Below are 20,550 nucleotides of genomic sequence, written 5' to 3' on the forward strand. Positions count from 1 at the left end.
CATGTTCTCTGCTGCCATGTACAGGTCACGATTTGAGAACATCCTGCGCTTCCTGCACTTCAGTGCCAATACAACCTGTCATCTAAGAGGCCACCCTGCTTATGACCGGTTCCACAAAATTCGGCCCCTCATAGACCACCTGTCATCAAAATTTGCAGATGCTTATACCCCTGAACAGTCATTTTGAGGCAGGGGCAAGGGCAGTATAAGAACCCCACAAGTGACCCCATTTTAGAAAGAAGACACCCCAAGGTATTCCATTAGGTGTATGATGAGTTCATAGAAGATTTTATTTTTTGTCACAAGTTAGTGGAAAATGACACTTTGTGACAAAATACAATATAAATCAATTTCTGCTAACTTGTGACAAAAAATAAAATCTTCTAATAACTCACCATACTCCTAACGGAATACCTTGGAGTGTTGTCTTTCTAAAATGGGGTCACTTGTGGGGTTCCTAAACTGCCCTGGCATTTTAGGGGCCCTAAACAGTGAGGAGTAGTCTGGAAACCAAATGCCTCAAAATGACCTGTGAAATCCTAAAGGTACTCATAGGACTTTGGGCCCCTTAGCGCACCTAGGCTGTAAAAAAGTGTCACACATGTGGTATCGCCGTACTCAGGAGAAGTAGTATAATGTGTTTTGGGGTGTATTTTTACACATACCCATGCTGGGTGGGAGAAATATCTCTGTAAATGGACAATTGTGTGTAAAAAATCAAAAAATTGTCATTTACAGAGATATTTCTTCCACCCAGCATGGGGATGTGTAAAAATACACCCAAAACTCATTATACTACTTCTCCTGAGTACGGCGATGCCACATGTGTGGTACTTTTTTTGCAGCCTAGGTGCGCTAAGGGGCCCAATGTCCTATGAGTACCTTTAGGATTTTACAGGTCATTTTCAGGCAATTGGTTTCTACACTACTCCTCATGGTTTTGGGCCCCTAAAATGCCAGGGCAGTATAGGAACCCCACAAGTGACCCCATTTTAGAAAGAAGACACCCCAAGGTATTCCTTTAGGTGTATGGTGAGTTCATAGAAGATTTAATTTTTTGTCACAAGCTAGACGAAAATGACACTTTGTGAAAAAAAACAATAAAAATCAATTTCCGCTAACTTGTGACAAAAAAATAAAATCTTCTATGAACTCACCATACTCCTAACGGAATACCTTGGGGTGTCTTGCTGGGTGGGAGAAATATCTCTGTAGATGGACAATTGTGTGTAAAAAAAAATCAAAAAAATCTCATTTACAGAGATATTTCTCCCACCCAGCATTGGTAAAAATACACCCCAAAACACATTAAACTATTTCTCCTGAGTACGGCGATACCACATATGTGACACTTTTTTGCAGCCTAGGTGCGCTAAGGGGCCCAAAGTCCTATGAGCACCTTTAGGCTTTACAGGGGTGCTTACAATTTAGCACCCCCCAAAATGCCAGGACAGTAAACACACCCCACAAATGACCCCATTTTGGAAAATAGACACCCCAAAGTATTCAGAGGGGCATGGTGAGTCCGTGGCAGATTTCATTTTTTTGTCACAAGTTAGCAGAAAGCCAGAAATGGAAACTTTTTTTTAATTTTTTTTTTTTTGTCACAAAGTGTCATTTTCCCCTAACTTGTGACAAAAAATAAAATCTTCTATGAACTCACCATGCCTCTTAGTGAATACTTTGGGATGTCTTCTTTCCAAAATGGGGTCATTTGGGGGGTATTTATTCTATCCTGGAATTCTAGCACCTCATGAAACATGACAGGTGCTCAGAAAAGTCAAAAGTGTATAAATATACACTTATTGGATTTTTTTTATTATCAAAGACATGTAGGACAATAAATTTGGACAAACATTTATATAGAAATTTTACTTTATTTGAAAAATGTCAGCACAGAAAGTTAAAAAAATATTTTTTTTGACAAAATTCATGTGTTTTTTGATGAATATAATAAAAACTAAAAATCACAGCAGTAATCAAATAGCACCAAAAGAAAGCTGTATTAGTGACAAGAAAAGGAGGTAAAATTCATTTAGGTGGTAGGTTGTAGGTTGTATGACCAAGCAATAAACCGTTAAAGCTGCAGTGGTCTGAATGGAAAAAAGTGTCTGCTCCTTAAGGGGTTTTAAAGAGACACTGAAGCGAAAAAAAAATTAAATTATGATATTATGATTTGTATGTGTAGCACAGCTAAGAAATAAAACATTAAGATCAGATACATCAGTGTAATTGTTTCCAGTACAGGAAGAGTTAAGAAACTCCAGTTGTTATCTCTATGCAAAAAAGCCATTAATCTCTATGACTTTCAAAGTTGTGGAGAGGGCTGTCTTCTGACTTTTATTATCTCAACTGTAAGTGAACAGTTTTCTTTTTATCTGCCAGAGGAGAGGTCATTAGTTCACAGACTGCTCTGAAAGAATCATTTTGAATGCTGAGTGTTGTGTAATCTGCACATATTAGAGAATGATGCAATGTTAGAAAACACACTATATACCTGAAAATAAAAATATGAGAATATTTTCTTTGCTGCTAATCTTCTAGTAATTATTCATAGTACACAACCAATTAATTATATCATATTTTTTTTTTCGCTTCAGTGTCTCTTTAAGACTGCAGTCCTTAAGTGGTTAAATAGTTTTCACATTAGTGTTGGTAATAGAATCCTAAAACCACTGTTTCAATAAAAGATAAACATTTTTATCTTTTTTTTGGGTATTTGAATTTCCTTTACATGGAAGTGTTAAAATAGTAAAAAAAAAAGTCAAGTGCCTAAAGTAAATAACTGAATAACCAGAGTGAAATAATGACCAAATAGGCTTAATTTACATGCAAAGTACTTTATGTGGATTATTTATGAATGCTAATGTATGTTAGGGGAATTCTAAATAGTTTGTGTAATTGGCTAGCAGAGAGATAAATATATGGTGTAAATCAAGCATTGCTGCTGATGATCATTAAAAGCATATTAAAAAATACTTCCACATTGGGCACTTAAGAAGAATTTATTGCTGCAGTTTTGCAATTAACCACCAGAAAGCCCACTGGAATAAAGATACAAGACTCAGTTGACAATACAGTTTATGTTGTCTCTAGTATCCCTGTGGTGGTTAAATTAAAGGAATGTGACATCTACAAGAAGCAGAGCTATTTGAAGTAACTGTCAATCTCTGCAATCAAAGGATGACTTCCTTGTAGCCAATTAGATCCTTTATCATGCTTAGTAAGATTATAAAGTCCTGCTGAGTTCAAACATTGTCCCTATTGAACTGCAACATCCAGAGGACAGTGTAGTTGGTACCTCCATCCATAGAACTGAAACATTTCTTGTCAAAAGTCTTGAAAATGCCTCATTTAGCTGACTGCTCCTACTACGAGGTAAGAATTACAGAAGTCTTCTACATCTTATTTTAAAAAGTTTAAAGCTTAGTGCAAATAGAGGAAGTACACATGCAAAAGTGCAACTAACTTCAAACCAGTGACTTTTATTCAAGTACTATTCACTGTATCAGCAAAATAATGACCTTAAATGAATTTCTACTTAATCCTGTTTTTATTTTTATTTTTATAATTTGCTATTATTATTATTTTGCTTTTTTTTTATAGATAACACCATAGTGTGCGTTGTCTCTATTTTTTTTATTATGAACAGAGCATTTTACTATTTAGTTTGCTATTTTTTTTAATTACCCTTAAATGTCCAGTATCATTACAAGTGATCAATCATAGTACATGCATTTTAAACATGGCACAACATATTGATGATATGTAAGTCAATAGGAAATGTTAGTGTTATTTAATTCAAGTGGACTTTGTGTTTACTAGGTTCTTACACCATATTTTATTACTCATTATTTTATAAACAGACTGTATATAAATGGGTAGTAGTCTGAGTTCAGAGCTGTGCTGAAAATTGAAGTAAGCCCCTCTAGTGCTTGTGTACGTCTTACTTACAACATAATGAATTGAGGATAATTGTATACCTACTATCAGTTGCTATCCAATTGCAAGCTATACATTTGTTTATCATTTTAAACAACAGTAATCCCTTAATACCATTACACACGTCTGTGAGAATATATATGCTATATGCTTGTTTACAGTAGTCAGAAAGATACATTTGCATGTTATTTTTATTACAGGTCCAAACGCACCTGGAAAATCCAGCAAAGTATCACCTACAGCAAACACAGAGGCAGCAAGTCAAACAGTATTTAACACTCGGGACTAAGTTTTCTACTCAGACTGTTTCATATTCACATTCACACAGTGTCCAGCCAGCAGGAGTGACACCATCTGCAAGAAGTGGACACATGTCTCCTGTGGCCGAAAGTTGCACAGCAAATGCTACTGTATCAAAGTTATTATCTTTGGGTTCCAACCATGAAAACGAGGTATGTTTTTTTTTGCATTTTGAATGTATAGTTCTTCTATTATTCATAGTGTATAAAGGACTCATCTACAATTTTTACTCAAAAACTCAGTGTTTACTGAAGTGCTATTAACATCTGCACAAATATGATAAGGAGTGAAAAGAGACAATTTTGAAAAAGTACTTTTGAAAATTAGGAAAACCCTGAGAATCTCCCACAAGGAGATTTTCTAGACCAAAACCTGTCAGGTCTGCCAAATTTTTCTATATACTGTAAGTGATGGCAACATAAAAGAAAATTAACATACAGTGCACTTTACTCTGGTACAAATGCACATTTTATTTGTATGCATATGCATGCATTTTAAAATGTACTGTTTTCTGCCTTAGTGATCCTTTAAGTACAATAACACATTAAAGTGTACCTGTAGGAAAAAATGGCCCAAGTTAGGTACTTACCTCAGTAGAGGGAATCCAGAGGATTTCCCCATCCTCCTCACCCCAACTGATGTGGCCATTCTCCCATCCCATCCCAAGAAGATGGCCCTGGCAAGCATTGGTGGGCTACAGGAGCATTGGAGAAGCCTCTGAGTCATCCAGAGGCTTTCCTCTGCTGAGGTAAGTAACTAACTTTTGCTTTTTTTTCCTCACAGGTTTACTTAAGTATTTATATTGTCTTTAATGTTTTGGGGACCAATTCAAAAGGAGACTTCAGAGTTTTAATCAATTTAGTTTTTTTCATTATGTATCATACATTAGTCGAGTCACTGATCTATACTTTTGCTTGACTAATTACCCCGCATTATAAGTTACTGAATTAATAATAATATTATTTAACATAATTAATTTGCATTATTTTCATTATAAACTCCACCTGCTGGATTTAAAAAGTTCATACACCTTATGAGGACAATGTTTCTTATTTTATTGAATAAACCTCAGAAGAGCTAGATTTATTGTGTATACCGTATATACTCGAGTATAAGCCGACTCGAGTATAGGCCGACCCCCCAACTTTTACCAAAAAATCCTGGAAAAAATGATTGATCCGAGTATAGGCCGAGGGTAGGAAATGCAGCAGCATTAATAATAAAAATAATTCCTCCTCCTCATCTGTCTAATCACAAATTGTAATTTGAACTCTCCTGTGTCACCTGTCAAGGTAAATAAGCTCATTTGAAAGCACAGGATGTTAATATGTCTGCTTCCATGAAAGCAGGAAGTAGACGCACTGCAGATGTATTGCAGGATTTTGTATCAGCTGTAACAAAGAATTGTTTTTCTTTACTATCTTAAGGTGCGTATCTTATAGAGCAGAGAGAAAGTACTGAGTTCTGCGTTAAAAGCTATCACTAATGGCAGCGTGCCCCCCTGCACTCCCCCACCGCAATGTGTAAAAAAAAAGGGAAAAAAAGCTGAGCAGCACTAATGATCACATAACTCCCCCCTCCCCTCCTGCTCGTGGCTATGTGTACTGTAATCTGTGCCCCCTTCCCGTTTGCCGCAATGTGTACAGTAACCCACATGCCCCTCTCCCCCGCTATGTGTAACTTGAGTGCCCACCTCCCCGAGTGCACCTTCCTTCCGCAGAGTGTAAAAAAAAAAAAGCTGAGCAGCGCTAATGGTTGATTAAGTTCCCCCTCCCGCTCGCCGCAATGTATACAGTAACCCGCGTGTCCTCCTCCCCGCTATGTGTAAAGTGCTGTAATCCTTGGAATTGTCCTCCGTGTCCCCCGAGTGTCACCATATGCAGCGCAGCTTTGAGTAACTCACAGTGATCCGCGCTGTGTTCGGATGCCTCTTCCTGCCTGTCGCAGGCTCGTTGCTATGACGCCGCACGTGGTGCACGTGATTGAGTCATAGCAACGAGCCTGCGACAGGCAGGAAGAGGCATCCGAACACAGGACAATTCCAAGGTTGGCAACACACTCCAGTCTGCCGGGGAGAGACTGTCACATGGATTACAGCACTTTACACATAGCGGGGAGGAGGACACGCGGGTTACTGTATACATTGCGGCGAGCGGGAGGGGGAAGTTAATCAACCATTAGCGCTGCTCAGCTTTTTTTTTTTTACACTCTGCGGAAGGAAGGTGCACTCGGGGAGGTGGGCACTCGAGTATAAGCCGAGACCCCCACTTTTGGGCCACTTTTTTGGCCTCAAAAACTCGGCTTATACTCGAGGATATACGGTACTTAAGCATCTTCCTATTCTTACTGGCATCACAAAGCAAGCTTTACAGTACTGTTATGTATCTAATAACACCACAAACCAATTTGACTTTCTCCTCATTTACATGCCACACATGCACCAGAATAAGAAGTTCCACTACTCTTTATCTTTGTTTTAGGGCCTGTATCCACTACATATGGATAAGCAGCATTTCCCAGCATCAGAGCCTTACTGAGAAACGTTGCCTATTTTGTGCAATATCATGCTGTCCAGATCGCATGCCTGCATCATGATTCTGGATGGTATGCAGCAGTTTCCCAAAGCACGCAGCAGAATCCCTATTGCCATGCATGGCACAGCTACAGGGACTTCAATGCATTTTCGCATCTCTGCAGTGCCGGTGTGCCTCTCTTAAGACACATGCCGGCTCGGTGGAAACCAGATCTGAGTCTGTTACAAATCCATTATTGAACATAACCAGTACAAAGTACAAAAAAATCTGAAAAGGTGTATTACCTAAGTTAAAACATACAATGTATGAAATACTGCAAACAGAAATAAAGTCTGTTGCTTCCTGTGTTGATCTTTCTATGTCATTACTCCATTAACTGCTCCCTACCCAGAAGGCATACCCTGTGCAATGTTTTTAATAGATTAGAGACTAGATTTAATATAAACATTAAATATAATGAAAACTTATTAAAACTGGGGCATTACGATTGTTAAATGATCACGTTACAGATGATCTGTTGATCAGGAAAGGTGGGGGTTTGTGGGCATATACATATTAGTGATGATCTCATAGCTTTGTACTTCATCAGATGGTGCCAGGCTTGTGGTAGGGCAGCATTTGTTATTAGACAAGATGTCTGTTGAGTTGTTGCACTTCAAATGTAAATAAAGCATCTAACTGGACAGGGAAAATAGTCTCCCATGATCATAGCAGTCATTTCAGAACTCCAAAAACCCACCTGATGTCTGTCTGTATTGTCTGTTTGACCTAACTGCTTTCCAACCTCATCTGTTAACCATTCAATCACTGCTAATAGAAGGAACTGTATTTCAGTAGCAGTACTTGTTACAGGAAGGGCCTTATGGATGCACTTTTTTGTAGGGAGCAAAATCAGTTAACCCTTTGCACACTCACATGCAAATGCTTCCATGCAAAGCAACCATCCAGGAACCACTGCTATCCCTACAGATGAGTTAAAAGCCAGGGTCTTCATCACAAAATAATACATTCTCTTGCTTAGTCACAAATGCCACCTAGAGGCCCTCCGGGGATTGTATGTGTCCTAACTCTGGTCCTATAACACAGAGTTCCCCAACCCTGTCCTCAAGGCCCACCAACAGTACATGTTTTGCAGGAAACCACAAACATGCACAGGTGAGGAAATTAGTGTCCCAGCAGAGCTGATGATCTACCTCTGTGGATTTCCACAAAACATGCACTGTTGGTGGGCCTTGAGGGCAGGGTTGGGGAACTCTGCGTATAACAAGCAAGGGCAAGCATACAGTGCATCACTAGTGCATCAAGCTAATCCCTATGCATGTTATAGGACCCAAGTAACGAAGACTCTAGCTTTTAACAAAGCTGTAGGAATAGCAGTGGTTCCTCGATGATTGATTTGCATGAAAGCATTTTCATGTGATTGTGAGACACAGACTATCCAGCAAGCTCATGGTGAACCAGAACTCAATGGAGTGTGTAAGGGGCTACAAAGGGACAAAAAGCCCTCTTACTAAAATGCTATGGAAAGCAAAAGTTTGCTTTCTTAAAACAGAAAGTATTTGCACTAATTTGGGTTGGAGTTAGCTCCGAGAATTTCCATGTGGGTGTGCAAAGGGTTAACTAATTTTGCTGTTTTGTTGTCCACCCTGTGGCACCTCCCTCTTTCTTTATGTCAATGTCCTAATTTTAGGTGAAGAGTCTGGATTCTGTTTTTTGTTTTTTTTAAGGGAGTACATTTTTTGGTGGGTAGGAGAATTATGCATACACTTGGGTGACATTATGGTGGCACTTATTATACAGAAGGCATTATGTCTCCTCTCTTCATATGAGGGACATAATGGCTAACGTTGTTATACAGATGCATAACAGCTGCAACAGCAAGTAAAGATAAATGCTGAAAAGTAAGTTCCCCCTATATGTAGTCAAACTTAAACAAATAATAAAAAATAAAGGAGTTTCACAGACAACCCAAAGTCTTAATCTTTTATTAAAATAAAATGAGTTCATCATCTGTTGGATTGTGTTAAATTGAAAAAAATTTCAACAAAAACACTTTTGAACAAAAAATGGATAACAAACACTGGAGCAGTGCCAATAAAAACTATAAAAAATCAACAGCTAATTATAGATTGCATTCAAAAAGCCTAAAGCGTGTCTTGCATCTCAAAGAGGCCCCTTCATAAGAGCATAATTCATATCAGATGCCTGTGTGGCCATGGCAAAGTCAAAACATCAAGTTCAAGATCTAAACAGAACAATACTGTAGCAGACAACAAAAAGTTGGTACAATAATCAAACCAATAATGTCAATCATCAGAATAAAATAGATATCATTCAGACATGACATATGTATATTTCATACAGACATAAAATATACCCCCTGTCTCTGGTCATGACCTAACATGGTCACTTAAATAGCTATACTTGCACATATACATACATGTACATGGATATATTAAACATGTTCAGGTATATTTACACTGGCGTACACATTTACACATAATTATATAGATGTATATAACATACATACATTCACATATGCTTACACATACATTAGCATGTATGAATACACAAATAGAATACATTATACTATATATTGTAGATTATTACTATTTCTTACACTAAGACACTCTTCCTTCTACAGAAACACATAGCACCATCACTGCAAGTTGCACCACACTTGCCAGGATATGTTATATCTCCACTGTGTCCCATACGCTAGCCTCCTACCTTACAGTGCCACCAAAGCCTCGCTATCTGCAGCATTAACTGTCAGAGTGAGAGGAGGATGGACGCATAATTTGCTTCTTGTCCACTGAGTTGTTCATGTACTGGTCAAATGTATACAATAAAGGATCAGACTCTGCTGTTTGCCTCATTCTCTGTCCTCCTGGGCTACTATACAATATGCAGACACTGCTAACTCCACAGTAAGATGGTGAGGTGTGTGCCCTGGGCACTATATGGTGCTAAAGGCACCGTCATGGTAACGCAAGTGTAAAATTGGCCCTATGTCAACTCCATCTGCAGTAGTCACAGAAGGTTAAGGTGGGAAGGGGGGGGGGGACTTCTATCATGATTGCAATATTTGTCAATACTTGTGAAGGTCCTGTCCTCTGCCTTAAAACAAACCTGAACTGAAAATTACAAGTCAAAATGAGCCTACACACACCATACTTACCTTCTGTGTAGTCTACTTATCAATCTCATTCTCCTCTCCTGCATCCTGTTTGTCCACTGTGATCAATGGAATTCTCCGTCCACCATTTTGAAAATGGCCATTACCCCATAATAGCTTCTTGGTCAGTACACTGTTAAACTGAAATATCGCTTATGTGAGCCGTAGGGAAACATGGACATTATCTAGCTCATCAGTTGTCCTTTCAGTTATAACTGACAGCAACTGATATATAACTGAAGCAACTGATATATTTCATTTCTGAAAAAATCTTGTCAGAACTGGAAGGAATCGTTGTAAGAAAAAATGGTGAGCTTCTGGGAGGAAATTATGGTGAGGTAAGTATGTAATATTCATTTTCAGGTACATCATGTGTTTATTTTACACAATTTTACATTGTTCAGGTTGCCTTTAACCACACACAATTTGCATAGAGGGAAAATGTTCCACTGCATGCAACTAGGTCACATGGCCCAGGTCAGCTCCTGTCCTCAGTCTTAACCGTGCACAATTTGTGTTTATGGGAACATACTCCACTTCATGCAACTCTACAGGTTACATGGCCCAGGTCAGGGTATGCAGAGAACAGGGTAGGTAGCATCACTTAACATTAAGAAGATCTCCATTAAGAAGATGAATGACTGTACTTATGTTTGCAAATACTGTTATCCTTTAGGCGTTAATTGTTTAAAAAAAAATACACAGTGGTTATTTTGCAACATAATACTAATTGCACTTACTGAATGGGAGACACTGAGACTGCACTTGTAGCTTGGGGAACATTAGGCCTGCACTTGTTATATGGAGTGCATTGAAGGGATACTGTAGGGGGGGTGGGGGGAAAATGAGTTGAACTTACCCGGGGCTTCTAATGGTCCCCCGCAGCCATCCTGTGCCCGCGCAGCCGCTCACCGATGCTCCGGCCCCGCCTCCGGTTCACTTCTGGAATTTCAGTATGGTCTGTGCCTGCGCAGTACTCTCCTGGCGACATCAGCGGGAGCGAGGACACCGCAACACAGGCGCAGTGGTTTTCAGACTTTAAAGTCTGAAATTCCAGAGGTGAACCAGAGGCGGGGGCCGGAGCATCGGTGACTGGCTGCACGGGCACAGGACTTCTGCGGGGGACCATTAGAAGCCCCGGGTAAGTTCAACTCATTTTCCCCGACCCCCTACAGTATCCCTTTAAAGAGAAACTCCAACCAAGAATTGAACTGTATCCCAATCAGTAGCTGATACCCCCTTTTACATGAGAAATATAATGCTTTTCACAAACAGACCATCAGGGGGCACTGTATGACTGATTTTGTGCTGAAACTGCTCCCACAAGAAGCTCTGGGTCCGCGGTACTTTTGGCAGTTTGTTACAATGTAACAAGGTTCACAGACATGAAATAGCTGTTTACAGCTGTCTCTAACAGCCAAAACAGCTAGCAGCAGCTACATAACCTGCCCACAGTAAAAATGTCACCATGTAATAAATGTCAGTATGTAAATCGGGGAGAGGAAAGATTTTACAATGAGCAAACCCTGACTAAATCATTTATACATAATTATTGTAAAAATGAAGCACTTTTTTTATTACATTATTTTCACTGGAGTTCCTCTTTAAGGCAGGAATTGTTATAGGAGAGACATATTAGATGCACTCATTACAGGATGAATACAGAAATTTGACTGTGTTATATGTTAAACATTAAGGCTTAGCTTGTTATAGTGAGACACAATGACATGCATAAGTCCCAATTGCACTAGGGTCAATTGGGGGAAAAGCCAATCAACCTACAAGTAAAGGTGCATACACACATCAAACTTAACCACTTAAGGACTGCAGTCTTAAAACCCCTTAAAGTGAATGTTTACCACTTAAAAAATAAAAAAGTCAGATACTCACCTAAGGAGAGGGAAGGCTCGGTCCTAATGAGCCTTCCCTCTCCTCTCCCGGTGCCCGGTCCCGCGCAGGATCCCCCGCAGCAGTATTCAACCAGTTCGGTCAAATACTGCCACTTCCGCAGGCGAAGAGAGCTTTCGGAAGCCTTCGGGAGCACTCGGGCTCCCGAAGACGGGCCGCTCCATACTACGCATGCGCAAGCGCCCTCTATGACTCACTCGCGTGTGCGTAGTAGGAGTGGCCCGTCTTCGGAAGCCCGAGTGCTCCCGAAGACCCTGCGGCGGCGGGCGCGAATGGGGGAGCCAGCGCAGCACCGAGGGCGCCGCGAGAGGAGAGGGAAGGCTCATTAGTTATTTATACAAAAAAAAAAAAAAAAAGAAAAAGACAACCCCTATATAACCATATATTATCTCAAGCAGACAAAATTAGATGCAAGACAAAAAATGAGTAAACTATGAAAAAAGTTTATTGAGCTAACTACACATAATTAAAAACATTTAAAAACAAGGCCAGCCATCAACTTAGCCACAAAAAGGCCCCAAATAATATTAAATTGAATAAAGTAGCACCAATCATATAATAATTGACCCGTAAGGTCAAGAATATTGTGTATCCTCCAACAGCTGCAATCAAAAATTTGTTTTGCCAGTGTCACTACAAAAATTTAGGAAAAATGTTTGTAATAATGAAAAAAACTTAGAGAAAAAGACACTGTATTGCAGATAGATGAGAGGACACACAAATCCAATAATTGAATAAACCTGACCCAATTACAGTGAATCTCTGTAAAGTGCTTTAGTGCATAGTGCAATTTATGATTAGTGAGTATGAATCTAACCTCAATAAGAGGTAGATATTAATGCAGGAAAGGGAAGGGTAGGGATAAACTGTTCACAGCAATCTACATTACTATACCACAAATAAGTGCCCTATATGAATAGGTGTACTGGCTAACATGCCTAGTAAAAAATGCAATAACATACCATAAGGTAAAGCAAAAAAAGGGAGGTGAAAACAAAAAAAAAAGATGAAAAGTCCAAGTGAGCATAAATAGTGTGGATAGGAATACAGGGATTCAAAGAGGGAAAAGAGGATGGTGCTTACCTAGATAATGACGGTATGGGGCTAGGTGACGGCTGCCAGAGCACTCCTGTGCCCATCCGACTAGTTCCGCCGAAGCTGCGTATTGATAGCAATACTTGATTGCTTTACTATGCGTGCTCGTTCTTCTCCTGTGTTTTGATCATAGGGAAGGCTCATTAGGACCGAGCCTTCCCTCTCCTTAGGTGAGTATCTGACTTTTTTAATTTTTAAGCAGTACCCATTGGCTTTAAAGGGGTTCTTCCGCGAAATAGGAAAAAAATAAAAAGTGGTTTATTTATAAACTATTAAAAATCCTCTTCAAATAGTGCGAAAAGTGTTTTTAAAAAATGAATAGTTTCATCAAAGTAACACCTAATGTAATCAGTGACGGATGACGGCCAGGGAGGCTAATCCATTTGTTAGGGGTGTTTTTTTTTGTACTATAATATCACAAACATAACTGCTGCGTACCTAGTTGACAGTTATGTAGTCCATTGCTGTCAGGAATGGCTCTTACAATTAGAATAACGGCTGTTATCTCCCGGAGCTCTGCGCAGTTATTTATTTTGGTTTCACGGAGGGAGAGAGAGGACCCCGGAGCAATGAATCAGGCAGAGAGAGAGCAGCTGATCAGTGAGAACGTAATTTGTTGACGTCATTGCCCGGCAACCAGACTACGGCGTGTATGCAGAATCCTCTTTATCTCCTGAAAGCGAGTGATCTCTTTGTCGCTGCAAGATTTATGGGTTTGTGTTTTCTTATTAACTTTTAGCTGCCTGGAGAACTCAACACAAACCAATAAATCTTGCAGCGACAAAGGGATCACTCGCTAGAGGATTCTGCATAGACACCCTACGTTCTCACTGATCAGCTGCTCTCTCTCTGCCTGATTCATTGCTCCGGGGTCCTCTCTCTCCCTCCTTGAAACTAAAATAAATAACTGCGCAGAGCTCCGGGAGATAACAGCCGTTCTTCTAATTGTAAGAGCCATTCCTGACAGCAACGGACTACAGAACTGTCAACTAGGTACGCAGCAGTTATGTTTGTGATATTATAGTACAAAAAAAAACACCCCTAACAAATGGATTAGCCTCCCTGGCCGACATCTGTCACTGATTACATTAGGTGTTACTTTGATGAAACTATTCATTTTTTAAAACACTTTTCGCACTATTTGAAGAGGATTTTTAATAGTTTATAAATAAACCACTTTTTATTTTTTTTCTATTTCGCGGAAGAACCCCTTTAAGGACCAGACACTTTTTTTTCCATTCAGACCACTGCAGCTTTAACGGTTTATTGCTCGGTCATACAACCTACTATCTAATTTAATTTTACCTCCTTTTCTTGTCACTAACACAGCCTTCTTTTGGTGCTATTTGATTGGTGCTGTGATTTTTAGTTTTTATTATATTCATCAAAAAAGACATGAATTTTGTCAAAAAAATGATTTTTTTAACTTTCTGTGCTGACTGTTTTCAAATAAAGTAAAATTTCTATATACTGTAAATTTTTTGTCTAAATGTATTGTGCTACATGTCTTTGATCAATAAATAGACACTTATTGGTTTGTTTTTTTTGTTTGGGTAAAAGTTATAGCGTTTACAAACTATGGTGCAAAAAGTGAATTTCCCCAGTTTGAAGCATCTCTGACTTTTCTGAGCACCTGTCATGTTTCATGAGGTGCTAGAATTCCAGGATAGTATAAATACCCCCCATTTTGGAAAGAAGTCATCCCAAAGTATTCACTAAGAGGCATGGTGAGTTCATAGAAGATTTTATTTTTTGTCACAAGTTAGCGGGAAAATGACACTTTGTGACAAAAAATAAATAAATAAAAGTTTCCATTTCTGCTAACTTGTGACAAAAAAAATGAAATCTTCCACGGACTCACCATGCCCCTCTCTGAATACTTTGGGGTGTCTACTTTCCAAAATGGGGTCATTTGTGGGGTGTGTTTACTGTCCTGGCATTTTGGGGGATGCTAAATTGTAAGCACCCCTGTAAAGCCTAAAGGTGCTCATAGGACTTTGGGCCCCTTAGTGCACCTAGGCTGCAAAAAATGTCACACATGTGGTATCGCCGTACTCAGGAGAAATAGTTTAATGTGACAAAAAATAAAATCTTCTATGAACTCACCATACACCTAATGGAATACCTTGGGGTGTCTTCTTTCTAAAATGGGGTCACTTGTGGGGTTCCTATACTTCCCTGGCAGTTTAGGGGCCCTAAACGGTGAGGAGAACTCTAGAAAACGAATACCTCAAAATGACCTGTAAAATCCTAAAGGTAATCATAGGGCGCTGGGCCCCTTAGCGCACCTAGGCTGCAAAAAAGTGTCACACATGTGGTATCGCCGTACTCAGGAGAAGTGGTATAATGTGTTTTGGGGTGTATTTTTACACATACCCATGCTGGGTGGGAGAAATGTCTTTTGTAAATGACAAATTTTTGATTTTTTTACACACAATTGTCCATTTACAGAGATATTTCTCCCACCCAGCCCATGCTGGGTGGGAGAAATATCTCTGTAAATGGACAATTGTGTGTAAAAAAAATAAAAAAATTGTAAAAATAACCCCCCCAAATAAATTACCAAGGGAATGAAGGGTTTATGCTGACTGGGTGTGAGCAGGCAGTAGTTAGTCACTAAGGATCTATGAACTGGTATATCAGGTATTTTTTTTTTGGCCTTGTAAGACTTATTCAGTTTTTTTATTCTTATTTAATGTAAACTATATTTAATGTAAACAAATATTCCATTAAATACACATACAAATGGTGCCTGAATTTGGGTTTTGAAGTTCACAAATTTACAATAAATAATTGATATTGTCTGTTCAACAGATGGAAGACGTTATTGATGACATAATTAGCCTTGAATCGACTTTCAATGATGAGGGCCTGTCCTGCACAGAATCTACATTGCTAATGCCAAATAATGTAAGTTCTGAAATGCACACCACAAGATTGTTACAAAAAAATGCAGAATTTCACAATCACTCTGCAGGCTTCTTACATTTTTCTAAGCTATATATGGGAAATATAAGACAGCTCCTACCTACACTGCATTAGACTTGAGTGCTTTAACTCAAAGCAACTGGAAATTCCTCAACCCCATATTTTAATACTAACTAATGTTATAATCATTTAGTACTAGTATTTATTCTGCGCTAACTTTTTCTGACTCTATGGATTTTATCAGTTTTTTTTATTTTTCCTTGGGAGCTGAATTACGTTTCTTGTAAAACCAGGAACACATCGGAGGGAAAAACACGCATCGAACTTTACACGTGCATTGTGCCATATACAATGAAGCATACAGTCAATGAAAAGTATGCTTCATTGCTACTGTTAACTAGTGTTGGGCGAACAGTGTTCGCCACTGTTCGGGTGATGTTCGAGTTCGGCCGAACATCTGATGGTGTTCGGCCAAACTGTTCGGCCATATGGCCGAACTAAGAGCGCATGGCCGAACGTTCCCCGAACGTTCGGCTAGCGCTGTGATTGGCCGAACGGGTCACGTGTAGTGTTGGGCGAACATCTAGATGTTCGGGTTCGGGCCGAACATGGTTGCGATGTTCGGGTGTTCGAGCCGAACTCCGAAAATAATGGAAGTCAATGGGGACCCGAACTTTTGTGCTTTGTAAAGCCTCCTTACATGCTACATACCCCAAATTTACAGGGTATGTGCACCTTGGGAGTGGGTACAAGAGGAAAAAAAATTAGCAAAAAGAGCTTATAGTTTTTGAGAAAATCGATTTTAAAGTTTTAAAGGGAAAACTGTCTTTTAAATGCGGGAAATGTCTGTTTTCTTTGCACAGGTAACATGCTTTTTGTCGGCATGCAGTCATAAATGTAATACAGATAAGAGGTTCCAGGAAAAGGGACCGGTAACGCTAACCCAGCAGCAGCACACGTGATGGAACAGGAGGAGGGCGGCGCAGGAGGAGAAGGCCACGCTTTGAGACACAACAACCCAGGCCTTGCATGAGGACAAGAAGCGGGCGGATAGCAATTTGCATTTTGTCGCCATGCAGTCATAAATGTAATACAGATGAGAGGTTCAATAAACAATAAACAGTAATTGGTGTTGTCCAGAATGCGCACAATGCGTGGGTCGCGTTCAATGCAGTCCTAGGCCGAAGAGGTCATAGCCTAGTGTCACAAAAACCTGTTTATTTGGGCAATTTCAATGGTGGCGAGTCTGACGTACATAAATCGCAGCAATGGCCGTTAGCAACGTCTGAATCTCACGAAATGTCTCATGCAGGTAGAAGACATATTGTTAGACTTGGGCTCCAAAGATGGGTTCCCTACATCTCTGCAAACCAGAGTTACAGGGCTCCAAATTTGGTAAAATCCCCCATAGGCTTTCATTGGGCCTCCTATTTACAGTTCCAAAATCTCACATCTTTTCAAAGGGCAATTGCTCAGCAGTGGCAAATTTTCTAGCATTGTAGGGACCCTTAGGGGGAACATGACTGGTGAGTTTCGGGCTGACTGGTGAGTTTCGGGCCCCTAGGCCAAAGAGGTCATAGCCTAGGGTCACAAAAACCTGTTTATTTGGGCAATTTCAATGGTAGTTATGCTGACGTACATAAATCTCAGCCATGGCCGTTAGCAACGTCTGAATTTCACGAAATGTCTCATGCAGGTAGAAGACATATTGTTAGACTTGGATTCCAAATATGGGGTCTCTACATCTCTGCAAACCAGAGTTACAGGGCTCCAAAATTGGTAAAATCCCCCATAGGCTTTCATTGCCTCCCTATTTCACTTTCCAAAATCTCACATCTTTTCAAAGGGCAATGGCTCAGCAGTACCAAATTTTCTAGCATTGTAGGGACCCTTAGGGGGAACATGACTGGTGAGTTTCGGGCCCCTAGGCCAAAGAGGTCATAGCCTAGGGTCGCAAAAACCTGTTTATTTGGGCTATTTCAATGGTGGCGAGTCTGACGTACATAAAGCTCAGCCATGGCCGTTAGCAACGTCTGAATTTCACGAAATGTCTCATGCAGGTAGAAGACATATTGTTAGACTTGGATTCCAAAGATGGGGTCCCTACATCTCTGCAAACCAGAGTTACAGGGGTCCAAAATTGGTAAAATCCCCCATAGGCTTTCATTGCCTCCCTATTTCACTTTCCAAAATCTCACATCTTTTCAAAGGGCAATTGCTCAGCAGTGGCAAATTTTCTAGCATTGTAGGGACCCTTAGGGGGAACATGACTTGTGAGTTTCAGGCCCCTAGGCCAAAGAGGTCATAGCCTAGGGTCGCAAAAACCTGTTTATTTGGGCTATTTCAATGGTGGCGAGTCTGACGTACATAAATCGCAGCAATGGTCGTTAGCAACGTCTGAATCTCACAAAATGTCTCATGCAGGTAGAAGACATATTGTTAGACTTGGATTCCAAAGATGGGGTCTCTACATCCCTGCAAACCAGAGTTACAGGGCTCCAAAATTGGTAAAATCCCCCATAGGCTTTCATTGCCTCCCTATTTCACTTTCCAAAATCTCACATCTTTTCAAAGGGCAATGGCTCAGCAGTACCAAATTTTCTAGCATTGTAGGGACTCTTAGGGGGATCATGACTGGTGAGTTTTGCCACTGCTGAGCCATTGCCCTTTGAAATGATGTGAGATTTTGGAACGGTAAATAGTAGGCCCAATGAAAGCCTATGGGGGATTTTACCAATTTTGGAGCCCTGTAACTCTGGTTTTCAGGGATGTAGAGACCCCATCTTTGGAATCCAAGTCTAACAATATGTCTTCTACCTGCATGAGACATTTCGTGAGATTCAGACGTTGCTAACGGCCATTGCTGCGATTTATGTACGTCAGACTCACCACCATTGAAATAGCCCAAATAAACAGGTTTTTGTGACCCTAGGCTATGACCTCTTTGGCCTAGGGGCCCGAAACTCACCAGTCATGTTCCCCCTAAGGGTCCCTACAATGCTAGAAAATTAGCCACTGCTGAGCAATTGCCCTTTAAAAAGATGTGAGATTTTGGAAAGTGAAATAGGGAGGCAATGAAAGCCTATGGGGGATTTTACCAATTTTGGACCCCTTTAACTCTGGTTTGCAGAGATGTAGGGACCCCATCTTTGGAATCCAAGTCTAACAATATGTCTTCTACCTGCATGAGACATTTCGTGAAATTCAGACGTTGCTAACGGCCATGGCTGAGATTTATGTACGTCAGCATAACTACCATTGAAATTGCCCAAATAAACAGGTTTTTGTGACCCTAGGCTATGACCTCTTTGGCCTAGGGGCCCGAAACTCACCAGTCATGTTCCCCCTAAGGGTCCCTACAATGCTAGAAAATTTGCCACTGTTGAGCAATTGCCCTTTGAAAAGATGTGAGATTTTGGAACTGTAAATAGGAGGCCCACTGAAAGCCTATGGGGGATTTTACCAAATTTGGAGCCCTGTAACTCTGGTTTGCAGAGATGTAGGGAACCCATCTTTGGAGCCCAAGTCTAACAATATGTCTTCTACCTGCATGAGACATTTCGTGAGATTCAGACGTTGCTAACGGCCATTGCTGCGATTTATGTACGTCAGACTCGCCACCATTGAAATTGCCCAAATAAACAGGTTTTTGTGACACTAGGCTATGACCTCTTCGGCCTAGGACTGCATTGAACGCGACCCACGCATTGTGCGCATTCTGGACAACACCAATTACTGTTTATTGTTTATTGAACCTCTCATCTGTATTACATTTATGACTGCATGGCGACAAAATGCAAATTGCTATCCGCACGCTTCTTGTCCTCATGCAAGGCCTGGGTTGTTGTGTCTCAAAGCGTGGCCTTCTCCTCCTGCGCCGCCCTCCTCCTGTTCCATCACGTGTGCTGCTGCTGGGTTAGCGTTACCGGTCCCTTTTTCTGGAACCTCTTATCTGTATTACATTTATGACTGCATGCCGACAAAAAGCATGTTACCTGTGCAAAGAAAACAGACATTTCCCGCATTTAAAAGACAGTTTTCCCTTTGAAACTTTAAAATCGATTTTCTCAAAAACTATAAGCTCTTTTTGCTAATTTTTTTTCCCTCTTGTACCCACTCCCAAGGTGCACATACCCTGTAAATTTGGGGTATGTAGCATGTAAGGAGGCTTTACAAAGCACGAAAGTTCGGGTCCCCATTTACTTCCATTATGTTCGGAGTTCGGCTCGAACACCCGAACATCGCAGCCATGTTCGGCCTGTTCGGCCCGAACCCGAACATCTAGATGTTCGCCCAACACTACTGTTAACCCATGCCTTATGCTGTAAGATACTGCATGCTCTGAGTTGGAATATTGTAGTCCGTTGTATCGCAACGCACCATAAGAACTCAGAGTGTCGCATAGCATTACAATTGCAGTGCGATACTGTGCATTAAAATGCCTCCATTACATCACACACCCCACTGTGAACATAAACTAACTAACATTGATTTTTCTATGAGCTGCATTTAGTTCAGATAAATATTTCTGGTCTAGAAGATTTCAGCCTGTAGGGATTGATTACAGGAAACACACAAGGCACATGGCTACTTAGGAACATATAAATCTATGGCTGAATGCATATGAGCTTGCACTTTCATAAATAATTTAGGATTACTCTAACA

At 40.3% G+C, this 20,550-nt stretch overlaps 1 protein-coding gene across 3 annotated transcripts in view; it reads left to right on the forward strand.

Annotated features, from left to right (window-relative positions):
- The window catches only part of TFEC (transcription factor EC), a 200,746-nt gene that overhangs the window by 150,113 nt on the left and 30,083 nt on the right, over nt 1-20,550 (forward strand). For 2 of the 3 annotated variants that reach the window (XM_068272728.1, XM_068272726.1), the window contains exons 2-3: nt 4,143-4,394; nt 15,772-15,867. In XM_068272728.1, the coding sequence (XP_068128829.1) occupies nt 4,143-4,394; nt 15,772-15,867 (348 nt within the window). Of the gene's footprint in view, nt 1-3,284; nt 3,379-4,142; nt 4,395-15,771; nt 15,868-20,550 lie in introns of those variants that run through there. The other variant, XM_068272727.1, reaches the window with a different exon arrangement.

Source organism: Hyperolius riggenbachi, chromosome 3 (assembly GCF_040937935.1).
Source record: "Hyperolius riggenbachi isolate aHypRig1 chromosome 3, aHypRig1.pri, whole genome shotgun sequence".
In the NCBI taxonomy this organism is placed as follows: domain Eukaryota; kingdom Metazoa; phylum Chordata; class Amphibia; order Anura; family Hyperoliidae; genus Hyperolius; species Hyperolius riggenbachi.